Raw genomic sequence first — 20,517 nt, 5'->3', positions numbered from 1 at the left:
TGTTTTGTTTCGTGGATAAGATACTGCTTGGGATATCAAAGTGCCTGGGTTCCAGTCCTGGCTCTGCTCCCGATTCCAGCCTCCTGCTAACGTACAACCTGGGGGCAGCAGGTGAGAGCTCAAGTACTTGGGACCCTGCCACCCACATCGGAGAGCTGGACTGAGTTCCTGGCTCCCAGTATCAAGGCAGTGGTCATTGTGGGCATTTGGGGAGTAAACTAATGAATGGTAGCCCCCTCTCTGTCATATTAAAAAAAAAATTATAAAGCCTTTTAAAAAAAAAAAGTCCTAAACATTAATCTTAAAATGTGGCAATGCTTTGGGTAGAGGTAGGTGTTTGGAGTAACCGTTAGGACTTGGGAGGTCTGCATCTCACATTAGACCACCTGAGTTTGACTCCCACCTCTGCCTCCAATTCCAGCTCCTGGATAGTGTGCGTGCTGGGAGGCGACAGGTGACTGGGTCCCTGCCACCCCTGAGGGAGACCCAGATGGAGTTCTGGACTCTCAGCTCTGGCCTTGAGGAGTGAAGTGGTGGATGGAAGACCTTTCTCTCCTTCTCTTTGCCTTTCAAATAAAAAATGAAAATACATAAATAAATAATTGTAAAATCCTTTGCCTAAACAATTATACATTTATGAGTTTACCGTCAGGGAGTAACAGGAATGTGCAGACACACGTAACCATCAGAATGAATCACAGAGCACTGTTTACGGTTGGGATGAACCAGAAATTACTTGTGGGAAACAGCTGGGGCTGCAGTAAATAAACATGCACAACCATGAAACCGAGCACTCAGCAGCCACTCAGCTGTCTCAGAACACTTACTGCCACGAAAGGCGCCTGGGCACAGTGATGTGTGAACAAAGCAGACAGCACAATAGCATACAGGATATGACGATTCAATCTTTGTAAAAAATATATATGTCTACATAGCAAAAAAGGACCTGCCATGGTTTCTACCATATTGGTAACAGTGCTTGTCCCTGCACACGAGTGTTTATTTTGTTCTTTGTTTACCTTAATTTCCCACTGTTTGTACAAATCACATCATTTGCTTTTGTAATAAGGAAAAGTTAATCTGTTATAATCCTTCATTTTGATAAAAACAAGCCCATTCTGCAAGAACTTCAGTTTTCTTAAGCAGAACTGATTTCCAGCTTGTCCTGGGGCAACACTTTATCCTCTGCTGAGGCTGGGGGAAACTTCCCAAGCACAGCCTAGGTCAAGCTGAAGGAACATGGCTGACTCCCACTGCTCCAGGGTCGCGGGCTCAGCTCCTGAACTGAGATCAACCCAGCTCATCTCCAGCCGTCAGTCCTATTCTTGCTGAGTCACCAACTTCATCATCTTCAGAGCCATGTCCCCTTGGTCAGAGGGAACCTGGAAGCAAGCACATCTGTTAGTCTCCTGTGACATCCCTGGGACTGCAGTCAGGAGTGACATCCTGAAACCTTGTTCCTACGGGGCGGTGTTGTGGCGCAGCAAGTTAAATGACTGTGATAATGCGGCATCCCGTATCAGAGTGGCAGGTCGAGCCATGGCTTCCCTGCTTCCAACCCAGATCCCTGCTAATGCACCTGGGAAGGCAGTGGGTGATGGCCCCAGTACTTGGGCCCTTGCTACCCTTTTGGGAGGTCTCTTGAGCCATCATCCACTGTCCCCCAGGATGTACATTAGGCAGGAAGCTGGATTGGAAATAGAGAAGCCAAGACTCAAACCAGGCACTCGCTTACAGGATGTGGACATCTCAAGTTGTGTCTTAACCACTGTACCAAATGCCTGCCCTGAAATAAATTCTTTAGAAACTCTCTTCCTGAACATCATCAAGAGGGAAGGCCACAGGCCTCAGTTTCTCCTTGACAAAAAGAGGGTAAGGTAGGTGGTGTCCCAAGTCTGAAACCTCCCAGTTCCACGTTCTGAGGTGCACTGGGATCCTGGACTCTGAGGCCAAGCCAGAGTCCCCAGGAGGCACAAGTGCAGCAGTGGGCCACTCGAAGATGACATCTGTTCAACTAAAGGGGAAGTGGCTATTTTAAGGCTTCCCCCCAACTGATCTGTTGTTCTGTATTTAACAAGAGGCAATGGGCCGGAACTGCGGCGCCTGGGTGAGCAGAGGAGCGTGGGGTTAGTTTGGCCTGTGCTCTCCCACCAGCCTGGTGCTTTGCTTCCAACCAGCTCCTTCCTGGTCAGTACTGAAGGTTCAGATATGCAGAACTATAAAGCACATATCTCTAACCCCATGGCCTGCTGCTTGCTCGTTCTCCTGGCAGGCTTTCTTCAAAGGGTGTACGTCTTTCTTCCACACCCTAAAGGAGGCTGTCATCTGCTTCTTTTCACTGCTCATTCATTTTATTTTATATATATATATAATATATATATTTACATTAACAGGCTATAATTGTACATTATTTCTGAAATACAGTATAATATTTCAAGACTGTGTTGTGGCGCAGTGGGTTAAGCTGCCACATGCGATGCTAGCATCCCCTGTGGGCACTGGTCTGAGTCCTGGCTGTTCTTCCAATCCAGCCTCGGGCTAATGCACCTGGAAAGGCAGTGGAAAATGGCCCAAGTTGGAGACCCGGATGGAGTTCCAGGCTCCTGGCTTTGGCCTGGACATTGTGGCCATTTAGGAAGTAAACCAGCAGATGGAAGATCTCTATCATGTTGCCTTTCCAATAAACAAATAAATCTTTTTTAAAAATTCAGTGACTTATTTTCATTTTATCTGAAAGGCAGAGAAACAGAGATCTGTCTGCTGGTTCACTGCCCAAAAGTCGATAAATAGACAGGGCTGGACCAGGATGAAGCCAGGGACCAGGAACTCAATACAGGTCTTTTACGTGGGTGGCAGGGACCCAAGAACTTGCACTATCGCCTGCTATCTCCCAGAGTGTGCATTAGTAGAATGCTGGAATGGAGAACAGAGCTGGACTTTGAACCCAGGTGCTCCGGACTCAGGACACAGATTCCCCAAGGGGCATCTTACTCACTGTGACAAACACCTGCCCCTCACTCATCATCTTTAACCTCTCCACTCCCACCTCCTGAGCCTCCCATTTCACTAAAAACCCTTGGCACTATCACTAAAGATACCATGTAGGGGCAGCTGTCACTTAGGATACCTGCATCCCATATCTGGTCTCCCATGTGGGTGCAGGGGCCCAAGGACTTGGGCCATCTTCTACTGCTTTTCCAGGCCACAGCAGAGAGCTGGATTGGAAGTGGAGCAGCCAGGACTCGAACTGGTGCCCATATGGGATACTGGCACTGCAGGCAGCGGCTTTACTCACTACACCACAGTGCTGGCCCCAGCCCGTCTTTCTCCATGTCCTCTGCCTCTGGAATGTTATTTCTCAGACAAATGTAATAATTTCACTCCTTTGCTTACAGCTGCTCCATGGCACCTCCTGTCTAAACCCTCAATCCTCCTCCCCCCTCCCATGGCCTCAATGGCTGCAGGCTCCTGTGACCCCTGAACTCACTGCTCCCCTTGCTCCCACACCTGTCCTCTTTACCTAACTCACTCCTGCTCATCACACAGGGCCTTGTCTTCTGTACCTACAAGCTTGGGCTGCCTCACTTCCCTGGGCCAGCTCCCACCTGGGCATTGCTTCCTTCAAGGAACTAAGAGTCAGTCTGTCTAGACCAGGGATGGGGAACCTTTTCTCCACCAATGGCCACTTGGATGTTTATAACTTCATTTGTCAACTACACAGAATTATCAATTTAAAAATTAGTTTGCTATAGAGTTATTGAATTTCAAGTCCTGCCTGTGGTTGCCTGGAGAGGGTCAAGCCAAAGATTCCATGGGTCTTACACTGCCCACAGGCTGATGTTCCCTGCCCCCGCTCCGGACAGTGGGCCTTTGAGGAGAGGGACTGTGCACTGTTCCCCTTCACGCTCCCAATGCCCAGCACCACACAGCGTGGAGCACTTAGGGACACTCGGACATTTGCTCAAAGGGCAATTAGGCTTGCGGCATCTTCACTTCTGGGGAATCTTAAGAAGAGCTGAAGGATCAGAGAGGTTAATCATGAGTTATCCATGGTCTAGGAAACACTGTGAGGCCAACCTCTGCTCTCCTCTCTTATCAGGGTTTCCGAGGCTGACACTGCTGATATTCTGCGCTGCACAGTTCTTCGCCGTGCACTCTAGGATGTTCACCAGGATCCCTGGCCTCTACCCGTACATGCCAGTGGCACCACCTCTCCTTCCTCAAGCTGTGACAAGCAAGTATGCAAGTATCTGCAGACATTCAAGTCCCCTGGGACAAAATCAACTTTGGCTGAGAAGCACTGTGTCCCTAAGAAGTGGCTTGGAGCAGGCCCTGTGGTGCCCCCATAACCTCTATTTGCATCTCCTCTGCCAAACAAGTAAACACAGTTGTGCTCACTGTGCAAACACAGCTGTAAGCCCTGTTCCCCAGCCACATGTCAGAGCCTAGTTTCTGCTCCTCAGTCCCTTCTAGATGGACATTATGTCCTTGGGCATACAGGGCTCGGGAGCGGAGGCCAGAAGGTAGGAACCTCACAGCATACAGGAGACAGAAATCCTGGGACCCTGCTAGATGGGCATCTGATGTAGTAAACACCACTCTCATATTGAAGGGCCTAAGTCCTAGCTCTGCTCCTGCTTCCAGCTTCCTGCTAACGCACATTCTGGTAGGCAACAGCTGATAGCTCAAGTAGCTGAGTCCCATGCACCCATGTGGGAGATCTGAATCGAGTCCCTGGCTCTCAATCTGGGCCCCTGGCCAGGAACCATTACAGGCATTGAGAGAGTAAACCAGAGGACGGGAGCTCTGTCTGTCTCTCTTGCTCTCTGTGTCTCCACCTCCTAAGTAAATACAAATGAACTTTAAAAAAGAAGAGAGAATATGTACACAAGTGGCCAGTCCAGGTGTAACAGTGAAGGGAGCATCTGGGCCTTTCTGCCAGCTCCCATGTTACCTTCTCCTTTGCAGGTGTGAGTGTGGGGTGGGGAAGGGAGCAAGACTGAGGTCCCCTTCATCTCCCTTAGCCCAAGGAAAGCTACTCATCAGCCTGTAACCATGCAGAGGGAGGTGGCCTCCTGGCCCATCTCTGCACCCAAAGAAATCCTGAAGCCCCCAGTGCCTGGAGACACCCCTTGCCTTGTGCCCTGCTCTGTGACTCGGCTTTTCAGAGCATCCAACTTTGATTTCCACTGCCTGAAAATGATCAAGGACAGAAAATTTCTCCCCTTTCCTTGCCCCAAGACAAACTGTTCCTTCAGGACAGATGGTTAAAAGGAAAGTAACTGATTAATTCACATAAGCTAAAGTGTAAAGGATAGATAGCCCAGTTTAACTGTCTCTGGAGGGTTTGCTTTTTAAAATGAGGGTTTTTATTCAATCCCAAAGGAATCAGGCACTATCTAGATGAAGTATTCCTTATCCAAAATGTTCAGGACCAGAAATGTTTCAGATTTTCCCAGATTGGGGGATATCTGCATTACACATAATGAAAGTCTTGGCAACGGGACCCACATCTAACCAAGGTGCTCACCTATGTCATACACATAGCCTAAAAGGAGTTTTCTACAATGCCTTTTGTGTGCCTGCATTCTGACTGAAACCTGTCACATAAGGTCAGGTGTGGAATTCCCACTGTGGCATCACGTCTGTGGTCAAGAAATTTCAGGCTTTAGAGCATCTGGCATTTTGAATTTTCAGATTCCGGATTCTCACCCTGTAAGCAGAATTTTGTTAAAGAACTCAGAACACTCCCACGCCTGAAGGATTTTTAATGAGACCATGCCGGACAGTGGGCACACACATAATAAACTGCCCACTGCTTGCCTCTTGGGATGATTTTAAGCTTGGGACAAAACCTGACACTTTCTTTCTCACCATGTGGCCAGCTCTTAGAATCCAGTAGAAAGCCAGGTTCTTGTAGGACTTGACAAAAGCAGATGTTTCAGAGGATTTGGGGTCACTGTACAGGGCCTTCCACCTCAGCTGATTGAATTTGGGCAGTTCTGGCCACTTCAGCTTCCGCACCCAGGCCTCCTGACCTGTTTGTCAAGAGACAAAGAAAAGGACCCCATATTAACAGCTGGTGAATTACGAAGGGAAAAAAAATCTAGGTCCTATAGTTTGGTGTTTGCCAGACAATGAGGTGCATACAATGCCCAGGGAACTGGATAAAATGCAGAGTCTGACTCAGTGGTTGTGGTGGGGCCTGCGCAGCTGCATTTCCAACAGGTCCCTGGTGAGGCTGAGGCTGGCGTTCAGAAATCTAACAGCTGTGGAGCTATTTTTGCCTGACCTTCCTACCACTATCTGCTCATGAGGAAGGGACCCAGGGACCTCTGGAGCTGACAGAGCTGGCAGGAAGAGCAAGACATCTCAGCAATGAGCCAGGACATGAATGACACCTGGGCAGGCTGTGGAAAAAATGCAGATGCTTTCGACCATCCTTAGTGCCCTGGATCACAAGTCCCAAGAACAGCCAATACTGCCAGCATCAAGACCACGCGCCTTGATGTGCCTGACGGCTCTGAGAACCTGTGCCCAAGCCTCTGCCGGCCCCACTGGAATCAAAAGCAAGCACGTGGCAGGCCGGCAACAGGCAGCAGGCAGTCAGGAATCCACAGAGACCATTTCCCCTAGGCCCCTGGGGCTAGAGGGGTGAGGTTTAGTTTGCAGTCTGCAGTGTTTTGCCACATTTACTGCAACACTGCACAGCAACACGGTCTCCCTCAATCAAGGTGCACTCGCTCAATAGCCAGGAAAGTGTCTCTGTTTTTTCAGTGGGGCAGGTGTGGTTTTCCCTTTAATCATACCTCTGGACCTCAAAACCTGGAAGAGCCCAGGCTTCTCTGAGGGGTCACAGCTGCATGCAGCTTCCTCCCCGACTTCTTTGAAGAATAAAGGTCAAGGCTGAATGGATGTAACAGGAAATGACCTTCTTCCTGCCACATCTCAGCCTCAAGACTGATATGTCTGAGGCCAGTTCCCTTCCAGCTCACCCCATGAAACTGCCTGCACATGTGCCACCAGGTCACTTCCTACCCATGGTGTCCACGATGAGGTCGAGCTGGCCATTATACACGGTCACATTGACCCCGGCTTCCAGCAGCTCATCCACAATGCTGATGACCGGCTTCATGAAGTCCCCCTCCATGTTCATGAAGACGTTGGAAGATTGGGCTGCACGAGAGGAAGGAGATGAAGCTGCAGCTTGAGATATGCCAGAACATGAAGTATCCCAGGCTCCAACACCTAACAGTAACCCTGGTGCAGGACCTAAGACAGCCTCGATGCACAGGGGCTTCCCCAGCCAGGGCAGAAACCTGTGCCGTGAGCAAGCTGGGTGGAAGGGAGGCACAAATGGTGCACGTGGCCCATTCAATGGTGCACTTGTGAGGACGGCAGATGCCATTTCTAACAAGGACCTGAAACCTGGAGAAGGCTATTGTCCAAGGAAACGGGGAGGCAGAGGCCCAGAAAACACTCTCCAGGCCGGTCTACTCAGGGAATAAAATGTATTTTGGGCCAGCATTAGTTTCTTCTTGGGCTGAGCAACACCAGGGCCAACTTTCAAGTTCTGGTCAAGGAGAATCACCTTATAATAAAACAAATGAGACCCAAACCAATCCAAAGTTGCCCCTTGGGAAAGCCGAAACAGCAGCCAGTCCCAGGCAAAAGAGGAAGCCATCAGCACAGCCATCATGCTGGATTCCTGACCACCACCACCACCGCCATCCTCATCCTCATTAGCATCATCATCCTGAATGACAGTAACAACAGCAGCCACACTCTTGACTTGATTGCCAATCTCTGTGCTAAGTCTGCATTTTATATGCAATGTCCCATTTGCTCTTCATCACGACCCTGGGATATTCAAAGTCTTAATTTGTACAACAGTTAAATAAAGCCTAGAGAGGCTAAGGAACAAACACAGCCAGGGTGCAAACCAAGACTTAGGTGACTCCACACACATATGCTTTGTTATAAACTCAGGAGCCCAAGGGTACCGGTCAAGGACAGTTTGTTCTTTCTTGATTGTACAAAGATAGATCTGGAGCCAAATGAGTTTCATCAATCAGCAGTTACCTCCAAAAATGTAATCACCATGCCCATCCATCCACACTGGGCAGGGAGGGTCCCTGGACCAAAGAAGGTAGGATTGGAAAGGATCATCCTAACTACCAGGCGGGAGAGAGGTGAGCTGAAAAGGTGGACCTCCCCCTGGCCTCCTGTGCGTCCACACGTGGCTCGATGCATGGCAGCCCCCAAGCAAACCTGCCCTTTGAAGCTCCTGACACCATATTCCTTTGATTCAATCTAATTAACTTTTCTTCATTTCTAAAAAACTCCAAGAAGTGAGGGGAAATGAGGAGGCCAGGTGTAAGATGAGCCCTCTGGTGATTGCAAGTGGAGACAGGATGGCCCATCTCCCCTAAGAAGGAAAGCCCAGGACCAAGTCACCACTCAGCAGCTGCCAAGGGGTCACCCTAGAAAGGGCCCCACCCAACTCCACAGCTCTTGGTTACCTTGGACACAAACAAAGCAAAACCCTCCTTTGGAGGTTTTCCCTCCAGAAGCTTGGAATTGCTGCTTGCATAATGTCTCTCTATAGGATGAATTAGGAACTTATCCAGCGTTTCCACCTGGCCTTGGCCTCTAGTAACTCCAGTATTTCCTCACCTTGGCCCTCAGAGCACAATGTGGCAGATGCCCCACCACACCCAGCCTCAGGGTTTCTGGAGAGGCCAGCACGAGAGAACTGCTCAAAACCTGTCCGGGTACACAGGCCAGTCTGGTATCCTGCAAGGGAGTTGGCTGGAAATCTCACCTGCAGCTAGCTGTGGCCTTGGGCATGGCTTTCGTAATGTAACTTTTATTATGGAAAATGTCAAACTGATAGAAAGGTAATGAGAAGACTATGGGAATCCCTATGTGCCAAAGCGGGCTCCAACAATTACTGACTCATAACCAGTCGTGTGTCATTTCTTTCCCCACTCACTACCCTAGCAACCTTGAACCAATTTGGGCCCATTGCTGTCTCGGTATCTGCTTACTCATCCTTGCAATGTGGCTAGGGATACTATTTTACCCACATACCATCCCCACCATGAAAACCCATCCTACAAATTCAGGCCTCTGAATTTGCATCTCTCTTCTCCCTCCAACTCTGCAAGAGGAACTTATTTGGGTCACACAAATACCTCCCCAGGAGAAATCCTCAGGAATAATTTTGAGTTTCTTTCTGATGGGACCATTCATGAGCTGACTCAAGGAATCTCCATGTAGGTGTCTCACGTGACGCTGACACAGACGAACTGGAAAGAAAACAAAAGAAAAACTGGACGTGGTGAGCTGAAGGACTGAAAGTGGGACTAATGAGGCATCTTAAAAAGATTTATTTTTTCATTTATTTGAAAGACAGAAAGAGAGAGAGAATCTTCCATTTGCTGGCTCACTCCCCAAATGGCTACTAGGACTAGAGCTAGGTGGCAGGGGCCCAAGTACTTGGGCTATCTTCTGCTGCTTTCCCAGGAGTGTTAGCAGGGAGCTGGACTGGAAACAGAACATCCGGGACTCCATCTAGCACTAGAATATGGTATGCCAGTGTCACAGCAGTGGCTTAATCTACTGTGCCACAACACCAGCCCCAGCGGAGCATCTTTTCCACGCAGCTGGGGGTGCTATGGAGTAAACAGAGGATTCTGGTTGAAAAAGCGAAAGCATCACCTTGATTCACCCCAGGTGGAAGAAGAAAGTCAGGCCTGTGTTGGAAATGGAGAGGCTGGTTAGTGGATGGCTGCATTCTATGTACTTGGGGGCCACTAGATGATCTAGAATGTCCAAAGAAAATCAGCTGTGGGGTGGGCAAGGGGCACAGCTGTTAAGAAGCCATGGGACACCTGCATCCCACACTCGAGTGCCTGGGTTCAAGTCCTGGCTCCACTCCTCCTCCAGGAAGCAGCAGGTGATGGCCTAAGTAGTTAGGTTCCTGCCACCCAGAGGGGAGACCTGGGTGGAGTTCCAGGCTCAGACCCGGCTACTGTGGGCATTTGAGGAGTGAACCATGGATGGAAGATCTCTGTGTCTCCCTTTCAAATAAAAATCAATCAATCAATCAATCAGCTTTAAAAAGAAAAAGAAAATCAGCTGGAAAGTGGAATGTGGGGCAACCATCACACGCCTTTCCCGGAGGGAGGAGCCAGGCACCGTGCATTCCGAGTAAAGCCGCAACACCACTACAGTCAGCTTTGATGACAAAGACTCTGCAATTCAGTGCGCAAGTGTTGGTTTCTGAACTTCAAAATCATCATGCCGACAGGAACCAAGTACAGAAGACTACTGTAATAGCTTCATTTACATAAAATGTGCAGAAAGGGCAAACCTAGTGACAGAGAAAGCAGTTCGGGTTTGCCAGGGGGAGAGCTGACAGCAAACGTGGGGTCTTTTTTGGAGTGATGGAAAGTCCTAAAAGTTGATTGTGGTGATGATTACACGACTCTGTGGATACACTCAAAACCGCTGAATCAACGCAATGAAAATGGCTGCATTTTGTGACTTATTAATTAGATCCCAATGAAGCTTTGAACAGTGGGTTTCTTCTCACATAGAGGCAGGTACAGGATAACGACGACGAGGCTCACTCACCCAAGTGGCTCCGCATGAATTCCAGGCTGGATTCCATGGAAGACATGGGAGTGTCTTTGGTTAAGATGTTGTAGAAGTTCACCCCGTCCGTGTTCTGAAATACAGGAGTGCACGTTCCTGTTGCTTTATCATTCCATCACCAGTGCTGTGATACTGGCAAGCACCTGGCTGTCTTATCCAAGGACAGGTTCCACTTTGTAAATTTGCTTGGACCACAAGGAAATGCAGCTCTGAAAGCCCAAGAGCCATCTGCATCAGTCCCTTCTACTCTAAGTGGTGCACGCCCATGGGAGCAGAGCTCACCAAGGGCCAGGTGCTAACTATCATGGGGCACAGAGCTGAGGACGATCCCACACACCCAAGTCCATGGCCAGTGCACCCTTCCCTTCTGGATCACTGAAATAAGAATGTTGTATGGAAAGGATCTTAAGAAGGCAACTGATGTCTCCAAATTTGACACTCGCCTCTGCTAGACACAGCCTTTCTTATGGAATCCAGACATTCAGTCAAGAACAAGCTAGTCTTACGGGCCTGGGCGCCATTCTGACCCTGTAAAGGGCCACGACATTACTGCTCTCACCCACGAGATTCATCCTGCAAGATGCAGTCATTTCCAGACTCATGGGAAGACTCAGGATAGACCCCAATTCTGACTACACCAGCCACTGGCCCTGAACCCACGGAAAAGGACCCGGTGTGTCCCTGTTTACCTTCTCAATGACCATTTCTGCTTTCTCCCACAGCTGAGTGGCTTCCTTGTAGAGCCCCTTGTTGACGGCATCCAGGACTTGCTCAGCAACATGAGATACCTCCGCCAGACCTTGGTCGTCCAGGAGAGACTAGATGCAAACCAACACAGAAAGGCCCACTTGACTTGGGAAGGTAAGACTGGTAGGAGAAAGAGCAGGAGGAAGGAGAAAGAGGAACTCACCCAGGAGCAGGGATTTAGCTTTGTGATTAAGACTGCCTTGTCCCACGTCAGAGTGCTTGGGTTCAATACCTGGCTGGCTCCTGACTCCAGCTTTGTGAATAAATTCACATGAATGCAGCCCCTGGGAGGCAGCAATGAAGGATCAGGTGGTTGAGTTCCTGCCACCCATGTGGGAGACTGGAACTGCATAGCTGACTTCTGTCCTGGCCCAGCCCCAGCTGCTGTGGGCATTTGGGGAGTAAAATCGTGGGTGAGAGTTCTCTCTCTGAGTTTCTGTCTCTCTGTTTGTCTCACATGGACACACAAAATGCATCATTATAAGTCTCACATGAGGGTACTTCATAGAGTTTATGGGAAAAAAATGAGATTAAAAAATGTTTATTTTGGTGCAAAAATTTTTTTAAATCCATGCATGGATTTCATAACATGCATTTTATGACCTCTTTGAAGATTCTTTGTATGTATTGATAAAAGAAAGACAGTGAAATGTTAACTGGGTCAAGATGGTGGGTATGTGGGTGCTCACAGCCACCTTTCAACTTTACTGTATATTTGAAAATATAATAATAAGGGAAAAATGAAAAATGGAGTAAGCACATTGATTTGCTTAAAATTTGTCCCCAAAGCCAGCTGTTTCTTAGGGTCTCCAACGTGACGTGGACTAGAGCCTCTGCAAACTCACTGAATTTCCTTCTTGCTGGGGACAGAGCCAGAGGAGGCGGGCTGGGTCATTTGTGATGGACAGTGCAGAGGAGAGGACCCATCTACTTACCATGCTGTACAGGTAAGGTCCCCAGGAGAGCACTGAATCTGAAAAAACCACATGTGTACCAATTATGTGTCATGGCTTTAACTTTCCAAAGAAAAACCCAACCGGCTTCCCTCCAAAGCAGAAAGAGACCCAAGCCAGAAACTATGTGGCCGTAGGTTTGAGCCTCCATAACTCACCACTGCCCACACAGGAGGACTAATGAAACATCAACCTGGCCTGATTCTGGCCCAGCAAGTGATGCAATGGTATCCGCCAGGCAGGGGCTGGGTGTGTCTGGGGAGGCCCTGATCTTCAGACTTCTAGGCTTTTTGAAAGCTTTAGGTATGTCCCCACCCTCATGTTTCCACTCTGCATCCTGTTTGCACCTCCAACTTGGCGACATCAGCTTCTGCCAGGAGACCAATGAGTTTGTGAGCCAAGTGTTGGTGGCTGTACTGCCAATTGATTCAGTTCTGTTCCACAAACATTGAGAATTTATTAAGGGTTTGAGAAGAGGTAGACGTTTGGCATAGCCAGTTAAGATGCTGTTGGGATGCCTACATGCCACGCAGAAATGCCTAGTTCAAGTCCTAGCTCCGCTTCCAACTTCTTGCTAACGTGCACCCTAAGAGGCAGCACGTGATGGCTCAAGAACTTGGATCTCTGGCACCTATCTGGAAGACCAGCACGGAGTTCCCAGCTCCTGGCTTTGGCCTGGCCCAGCTCTGGATACTGCAGGTGTTTGGGAAGTTTACTAGCCAAAGAAAGATCTCCTTTTCTGTGTCTTTCAAATAAAAAAGTGAAAATAACACATAAAACAAAAGCTTGAGAAGATGAGATAGAGTAGGATAATGCCTACTGTCAAAGAGGACAGTGGGACTGGTGTGGACATGTTCACAACTACTGCATCACGAGAAGAGAGGCACCAGTGAGAGACGGCCGATAGAAAGCATCAGGGGCTCACTTTCTAGAGCACGTTGCACTGTCATGCCTCTGTGTGAAAGGCCTCAATGGCTTCCCGAGACCTAGTATCTCAAAGTAGGCTTCCAGTAACCACAGTTCTGCAGCATTTTAACTGAGGTTCTCAGACAACAGAAATGATTCCCTGAGAAAACAGCTTTGGAGTTACACAAAACGCAGCACATTCCTTTACTATGGGGCTTCCCGGAGCCTTTACTGTGCCTGGGAATCTGGAAGAGGTGGAGCCAGTGTTGAGCACTTCCAGAACTTGGGAGACCAGGGAGCCCTATGCACAGCACCTCACTGGATTGGTGTTCCTGAGGTGTGCAGGCACGCCAGCCTTCGTGACCTACCTCCTGGTCAGCTCTCCAGCTTACCCTCATGCCTGGGCCTTAGTTTCTTGAACTACTGAACTGTTCATAGTTTGTCAGTGCTTCCCATGCTCTGCTTGCTCTACACCAGGGATTGGCCATCATTTTCTATACAGTAAGTAACTTTGGCTTTGTGGGCCTGCCAGTCTGTTACAACTATTCAGCTCTTAGCTTGCCACCTCCAAACAGCCACAGATAATATGTAAATGATGGGTGTGGCTAGGTTTCAATAAAGAACTTTAATTACCAAAGCAGGTGGCAGGACATTCTTGACCTGTGGGTGGCAACGTGCCAGCCTCTGATGTAGACCAGCACTGTCCAACAGACCTTTCTGGAACAGTGGAAATGCTCCAGTTGGTATGGCCCAAGCAGCTAGCAGCCACTACTGAGTCTCTTGAAGTCTCTACTCAGCACATGAAGCATGGATGGCACCCTTGAGAAACTGAAATTCTACCGTTTTAAAATTTTAATTACTATAAATTTACCTAGACACATGTGGCTCGGGGCTACCATATTAAAATAGTCACATGTGGCTGGTGACAGTGCAGGTCACAACCTTCTTGAAGATAAGGAGTGTATCTGTACCTACGCCTAAAATCTAGCACAGTGCTTATCATTTAGCAAGCAGTGAACAGCTGCTCATGGACATCAACAGTTCTACGCACTCATAAGGGAACACCTCTGGGACGAGGCATGATGCTTCCACTGGATCTGGAAGGCTGGGTTGAGATCTGGACAGGCAGATGCACAAAAGGAAATGGGCTATGACAAGGAAAAAAGCATAGGTTCCGGCCTGGGTGACAGCACTTGCAAAGCCATAGGGATACACTCCTTGATTTGATAGTAGTTAAGTACATGGATTCAAGCACCTGCTGCTTCAGTTTGAATCCCAGCTCTACAACTTCAGCTGTGTGACTCTAGGAAAGTTACTGAACCTCTCTGAGTCTCAGGTTCATCATCTACAGAATCAGAGTAATAGCAGCATCCATCCCATAATTATTGTAAGGAGTAAATGAAATTAGCACATGCAAAGTGCTCAGCGCTATTATGAAATGATGGCGAGACCCTGAGTGCAACTGTTAGGTGCTGACGTTGTAATTCTGGATCATAAACAGCTCTTATCTGTGCCTTAACAAGGATGCTCGGTTGTGAAATGACAAACTTCTGTGTTACAAGACCTGATGATAACCCTGTCTTACCATTAACAGCGGCAACAGAGTAACATCGGACAAGAATCCTGCAGGACTTCCAGCCCCTGGTCAAGGCTTCTGCAGCTTCGTGACGTCCTATAAGGCCCACCCAGGAAGGAGAAACACACAGCGGCCCTCCTCTCTGTGCTGACTCAGCTTTATGCTGTGTCAGCCCTACCCTGGGGCTGCCACATCCAAGGCAAGAAATAAACACCCCAAGTAGCAACAGAACATCCTCATCCAGGGGCAAGCACCCTGGTACAGCAGGTTCAGCTGCTGTTGGGATGCCCACATACCAAACTGAAATACTTGGTTCTAACTCCCAGCTACCCTGCTTCTGATCCGGTTTCCTGCTAATGTGCCAGAAGGCAAATGATGGCTTAAGCAGTTGAATCCCTGCCACTCATGTGGGAGACCAGGACAGAGTTCCTGGCTCCTGGCTTTGGCCTGGCACAGCCCCAACTGTTGCAGGCATTTGCAGAGTGAACCAGAGGACAGAAGTGAGTGCTCTCTTTCTCTCTCTTCCAAATATGTTTTGTAAAATCTTAAAAAGAGAGAGAGAGAATATGATGAACCGGTAAGGACACAGCTCTGTAACAAACCAAATTCCCATCTTTCGGGAGGAAAATATTACATATTATAAACTGTCATTTAAAAACACTGATGGTGGGGTGGGGAGGAAGGGAGTCAACATTGTAGGCAGCAGGTAAAGCTGCCACCTGCAATGCTGGTATCCCATATGGACACAGGTTTGAGTCTTGGCTGCTCCACTTCCAATCCAGCTCCCTGCTAATCTGCCTGGAAAAGCAGTAGGAAGAAGGCTCAAGTGCTTGGACCCCTGCACTCATGTTGCAGGCCCAGACAGATTTCCTGGTTCCTAGCTTTTGTCTGGCCCAGCCCAGGCTGTTGCAGCCATTTGGAGAGTGAACCAGCAGATGGAAAATCTCTCTATCTCTCCCTCTCTCTCTGTAACTCCGCCTTTCAAATAAATAAAATAAATCTTTTTAAAAAGTAAATTTAGGTGCCAGCACTGTGGCATAGCGGGTAAAGCCACTGCCTGCAGTGCTGGCATCCCATATGGATGCCAGTTCAAGTCCCAGCTGCTCCACTTCTGATCCAGCTCTCTACCAAGACCTGGGAAGGCAGTAGAAGATGGCCCAAGTCCTTGGGCCCTTGCACCCATGTGGGAGACCCGGAAGAAGCTCCTGCCTCCTGGCTTCAGATCGGCACAGCTCCCGCCATTGCAGCCAATTGGGGAGTGAACCAGTGGATGGAAGACCTCTCTTTCTCTCTGCTCCTCCTTCTCTCTCTCTGTATAACTCTGACTTTCAAATAAATAAATAAATATTTTAAAAAAGCAAAAACTGATGCAGTACTGACGCTGTGGTACAGTGGGTTAAGCTGCCACCTGCAATGCCACAGCTGATAAGGGCATTGGTTAGAGTCCCAGCTGCTCTACTTCAGCTCTAGTTCCCTGCTAATACGCCTGGGAAAGCAGAAGATGGCCTGAGTCCCTGGGCCCTTCCACCCAATGAGAGACCTGGAAGAAGCTCCTCACTCCTAGCTTCAACTTGGTCCAGCCTTGTTCACTGCAGCCATTTGAGGAGTGAACCAGCGGATGGAAGCGCGCGCTCTCTCTCTGTCTTCTTCTCTATCTAACTCTTTCAAGTAAGTAAATAAATCTTAAAAAAAAAAAAAAAAGACACAGATGGGTAGGCATCGTGGTATGGCAGTTTAGACTGCCACTTGGGATGCCTGCTTCCCATACTGGAGTGCTGGTTCAAGCACCAGCTACTCTGCTTCCAATCCAGCTTCCTGCTATTGTTTCCTGGGAGGTAACAGAAGGTAGCTCAAGTGTTTGAGTCTCTGCCATCCATGTGGGAGACATGGATGAAATTCTGGGTTCCTGGCTTCAGTCTGACCTAGCCCTGGCTGTTGTGAGCATTTAGAGTAAACCAATGGATGAAAGATATTTCTCTATCTCCCCGCACCCCCTCTGCTTTTAAGTAGATGAAAATAAATATATATTTCTAAAAAGTGAGTTATCATCGCAGATCACAAATCATAGTGTATCTTTGTAAGATTTGATGCATGCATAAACTCATGTACCACCACCCCAATAAAGTGAGCCATGTGGCCCTGCTAGCCTGGAGAAGTTCCCTTTTCGGCTTATTCCCCTCCCTCCACAGGCAGTCTCTCTTCTGCTTTCTAAATCTGTCATTGGGTTTTGTCTGTGAAAAGTCAGCTTTTGTTGGATTAGAATAGCAGTTCTTGGGGCCAGCATTGTGGCATAGTAGGTAAAGCCACCACCTTCGAGTCCCAGCTGCTCCACTTCCAATTCAGCTCTCTGCTAACGTGCCTTGGAAAGCAGAAGGGGATGGCCCAAGCACGTGGCCCCTGCACCCACATGGAATACCTGGATGAAGCTCCTGGTTCCTGGTTTTGGCCTGGCCCAGCCCTGACTGTTGTAGCCATTTAGGGAGTGAACCAGCAGATGGAAGACCTCTCTCTCTGTCTCTCCCCACCCACCCTGTAACTCTGCTTTTCAAAGAAAAAAAAATTAGTAGTTCTTGACCAGACAGCTGGCCAAATCTGGAGACATTTTCAGTGTCACACCAGGCTGGCACTAATGGCAGCTCATAAGTAGAGGCCAGGAATGCTGCTGATAAATATCCTATGAGGCACAAAGAATTAGACAACCCACAACGTCAGCAGTGCCGAGGTTGAGAAACCCTGTGTTAGAGTTAACCCCAAGATGATTACTTCAGCCACGCAAGGACACACCCTGGCTTGCAATAGAAACACTGCAGCCTGTGCTGCCAGCAAGGATGCTCAATTACGAAACTGCAAACTCAATGAGCTTGCAAGACCTTATGACAACCTTGTGTCAGCAACCATCAACGTGCAGGAAATTTCACCCCAGATGCTCACGCCGGCAGAGGGTGGTGGAGGGGACAAGCTGAGAAGACAGGCTGGCCCTCATGCTGAGTCACACAGACCTGGGTTTGATTCCTTGTGGGCCACTCATGCTGTATGTCGGAAGGCAAACATGTCATCACTATCATCGGTCTTTAGAATGTCTCCAACTCTAAATGGTGACTCTTTGATAAGAATCAAGTCAGAGAACTCAGTTCAGTCCTGAGCAGCCCATGGTACATGCTCTGGGAATGAGTTCTCACTGCTTCGGGAGCCAACACTTTCTGTGTTGACCTCTCCAAGGATCCAGAAAATTCTGTTGCCTGTTGGTTGATCTGGAACACTCAGCCCAAAGTCCTAGGAAAGGATGGTTGAGAGAGGGTGTAAAGAGATGCCCCCAAATTCTGTACTTACCAACAGGGGAGATCCAGGAGTCACCCAAGGCAACCCCAGAGAAATTGCACTTGATGGTCCCTTGCTGCACAGCCTGAAGAGAAGACAAAAAGAATATATCTTCAGCAAGGAAACCCCAGGGCCTCCATCTCTTCCTCCACAGCGAGAGACAAGCCTGCTACAGTGCCCTTCCGGGGCACAGAACACTGCCGACTGCCCTCTCCCAGGTTCCCCGGGCACCAGAAGACCCCAGAGAACAAGGCTGCCTCTCATTGGTGCCATCTGCAAAGTGAGCAGAAGTCTGCAAACCATTTCTTGAGCATTCCTTCCATGCCCCAATGATTGGAAATGCCATCTTATAATTTATATAGGATCAATCTCTCTCTCTCTCTCTTTATATATATATATATGTATGACCCATACACAACCATATATGTAAAATCTGCTTCTGGATTCTTTACCCTGTTGCATTTCATCCATTTGTCTGTTGCCGTGTTAGTACCACATTGTTTTACTCACTGCAGCTTTATAGCTTGTTCAATAGGGTAACGTCCACTTTCTTTTTAAAACTTTTCAAGATTATTACAGACTTAATTTTCATGTGCATGTATAAGGCCTTATTCATTAGCAAGTGAACATAAAAAAAAATTAGGGGCTGCCGTTGTGGCATGGTGGGTTACACTCCTGCCTGCAATGCCAGCATCCCATGTGGGTGCTGGTTCGAGTCCTGGCTGCTCCCTGCTCATGGCCTGGGAAAACAGTGGAAGATGCTTGGGCCTCTATACCCACGTGAGAGACCAGGTAGACACTCCTGGCCCTGGCTGTTGTGGCCCTCTAGGGAGTGAACTCATGGATGGAAAATCTCTCATTCTGTCTCTCCCTCTGTCACTGTAACTCTGCCTTTCAAATAAATAAATAAATCTTTTTAAAAATTAGTTTTCTGTCCAACATCATAAAAAGTCATATTCTTTCTTACCTTATAAAGTTCTAGACCAATACCAGCAGCCATTTTTCCTCCATAGGATTCTGAGAAAATGTAGAATGGAATTGTCTAGCAAGAAAAGGAATTTACAAAGAATTAAATATTCTGATTACCTCTTGATTTGCACAACTTGATTTCAAATTTCTGTTGTAATGGCCAGACTAAAGAAATCTGCTTTGTCTTTTGACTCGATAGGTGATTATTATGTATGTTTATAATACAGGCTCTAGGGTCATTTTTTCAAGCCAAAAGCCATCTTTAGAAATGATAGAAACAAGTCATGACCCAATCTTGGAAGTAAAACAGTTTTCTTTAAAATCAGCTGTGCAGTGGCTGGTGTCATGGCACAGTGGGTTAAGCCACTACTTGGGATGCCCACATCCCTTTTCCAGAGCTGATATGAGTCCTGGCTATTCCATTTCTGATCCAGATCCCTGCTAGTGAGGCTAGAAAGGCAGCAGAAGATGGCACAAGTAGACTTAGGCCCCTGCACTCGTATGAGAGACCTGGATGGAGCTCCTGGTTCCTGGCTTTGGCGTGGCCCAGCACGGGCCATGGAGGGCATCTGGTGAGTGAATAGTGGATAGACAATCTCTCTGTGTCTCTGTCTGTCAAATAAATAAATAAGCATTAAAACAAAACAAAACAAAACAAAACAAAAAAAACAACAGCTGGGGGCTGGTGCTGTGGCATGGTGAGTAAGGCCACCTACCACCTGCAATAACAGCATCCCACATGGGCACCAGTTCAAGTCCCAGCTGCTCCACTTCCAATCCAGCTCCCTGCTAATGGCCTAGGAAAGCAGGAGAGGATGGCTCAAGTGGTTTGGTCCCTGTACCCACGTGGGAAACCCAGAAGAAGCTCCTGGCTGCTGGCATCAACCTGGCCCAGCCTTGGCTTTTGTGGCCATTTGGAGAGTAAAGCAGTGGATGGAAGATTTCTCTCTCTCTCTCTTTCTCTCTGTATCTCCCTCTCTCTCTCTCTGTAACTCTGCCTTTCAGATAAATAAAATAAACCTTCAGATAAATAAAATAAACCTTAAAAAAAAAAAAAAAACAACTGGGCACCAAACTCTTGGAAAAATTCACGGTTACTCTGAGAGCTGCAATGCTGCTACTGCCAGGCCTTTTCTTACTTGTGTGAGTCTTGGCGTACCTGGAATTCTTTGTGGCAATCGAAGAAGGTCTTCAGCAGGACCATCATGTCTGCAGCCACCATGGCGAGGTCTTTGGCATAGGAGGCACTCTTGTTCACGTAACTGAACCCTGTGCCCACAGGATTATCCACGAAGAGGAGACTGGCAGCCTGGAGCTAGGAGGCACAGAGGAAAAGCAGATGCTGCAGTGAGCGCTGACAACTCCTACAAGTACAGCAAAGCCCTC

At 48.2% G+C, this 20,517-nt stretch overlaps 1 protein-coding gene across 1 annotated transcript in view; it reads right to left on the bottom strand.

Annotated features, from left to right (window-relative positions):
* Nucleotides 1–613: 613 nt before the first annotated feature.
* SCPEP1 (serine carboxypeptidase 1) overlaps nt 614–20,517 on the bottom strand; it is a 28,717-nt gene continuing 8,813 nt past the window's right edge. The window contains exons 4-13 of the mRNA XM_008271257.5: nt 20,291–20,446; nt 19,130–19,204; nt 18,175–18,247; nt 12,345–12,382; nt 11,352–11,480; nt 10,642–10,735; nt 9,198–9,311; nt 7,039–7,176; nt 5,875–6,038; nt 614–1,382 (exon numbers count right to left, since the gene is read on the bottom strand). Of these exons, the coding sequence (XP_008269479.3) occupies nt 1,320–1,382; nt 5,875–6,038; nt 7,039–7,176; nt 9,198–9,311; nt 10,642–10,735; nt 11,352–11,480; nt 12,345–12,382; nt 18,175–18,247; nt 19,130–19,204; nt 20,291–20,446 (1,044 nt within the window). The 3' untranslated portion in view covers nt 614–1,319. The remainder of the gene's footprint in view (nt 1,383–5,874; nt 6,039–7,038; nt 7,177–9,197; nt 9,312–10,641; nt 10,736–11,351; nt 11,481–12,344; nt 12,383–18,174; nt 18,248–19,129; nt 19,205–20,290; nt 20,447–20,517) is intronic.

The sequence above is a fragment of the Oryctolagus cuniculus genome, chromosome 17 (assembly GCF_051225735.1).
Source record: "Oryctolagus cuniculus isolate XC-2025 breed Fujian yellow rabbit chromosome 17, ASM5122573v1, whole genome shotgun sequence".
NCBI lineage: Eukaryota > Metazoa > Chordata > Mammalia > Lagomorpha > Leporidae > Oryctolagus > Oryctolagus cuniculus.
Note: the sequence above shows the minus strand (reverse complement) of the source record. Positions and strands in the feature narration are given on the sequence as shown.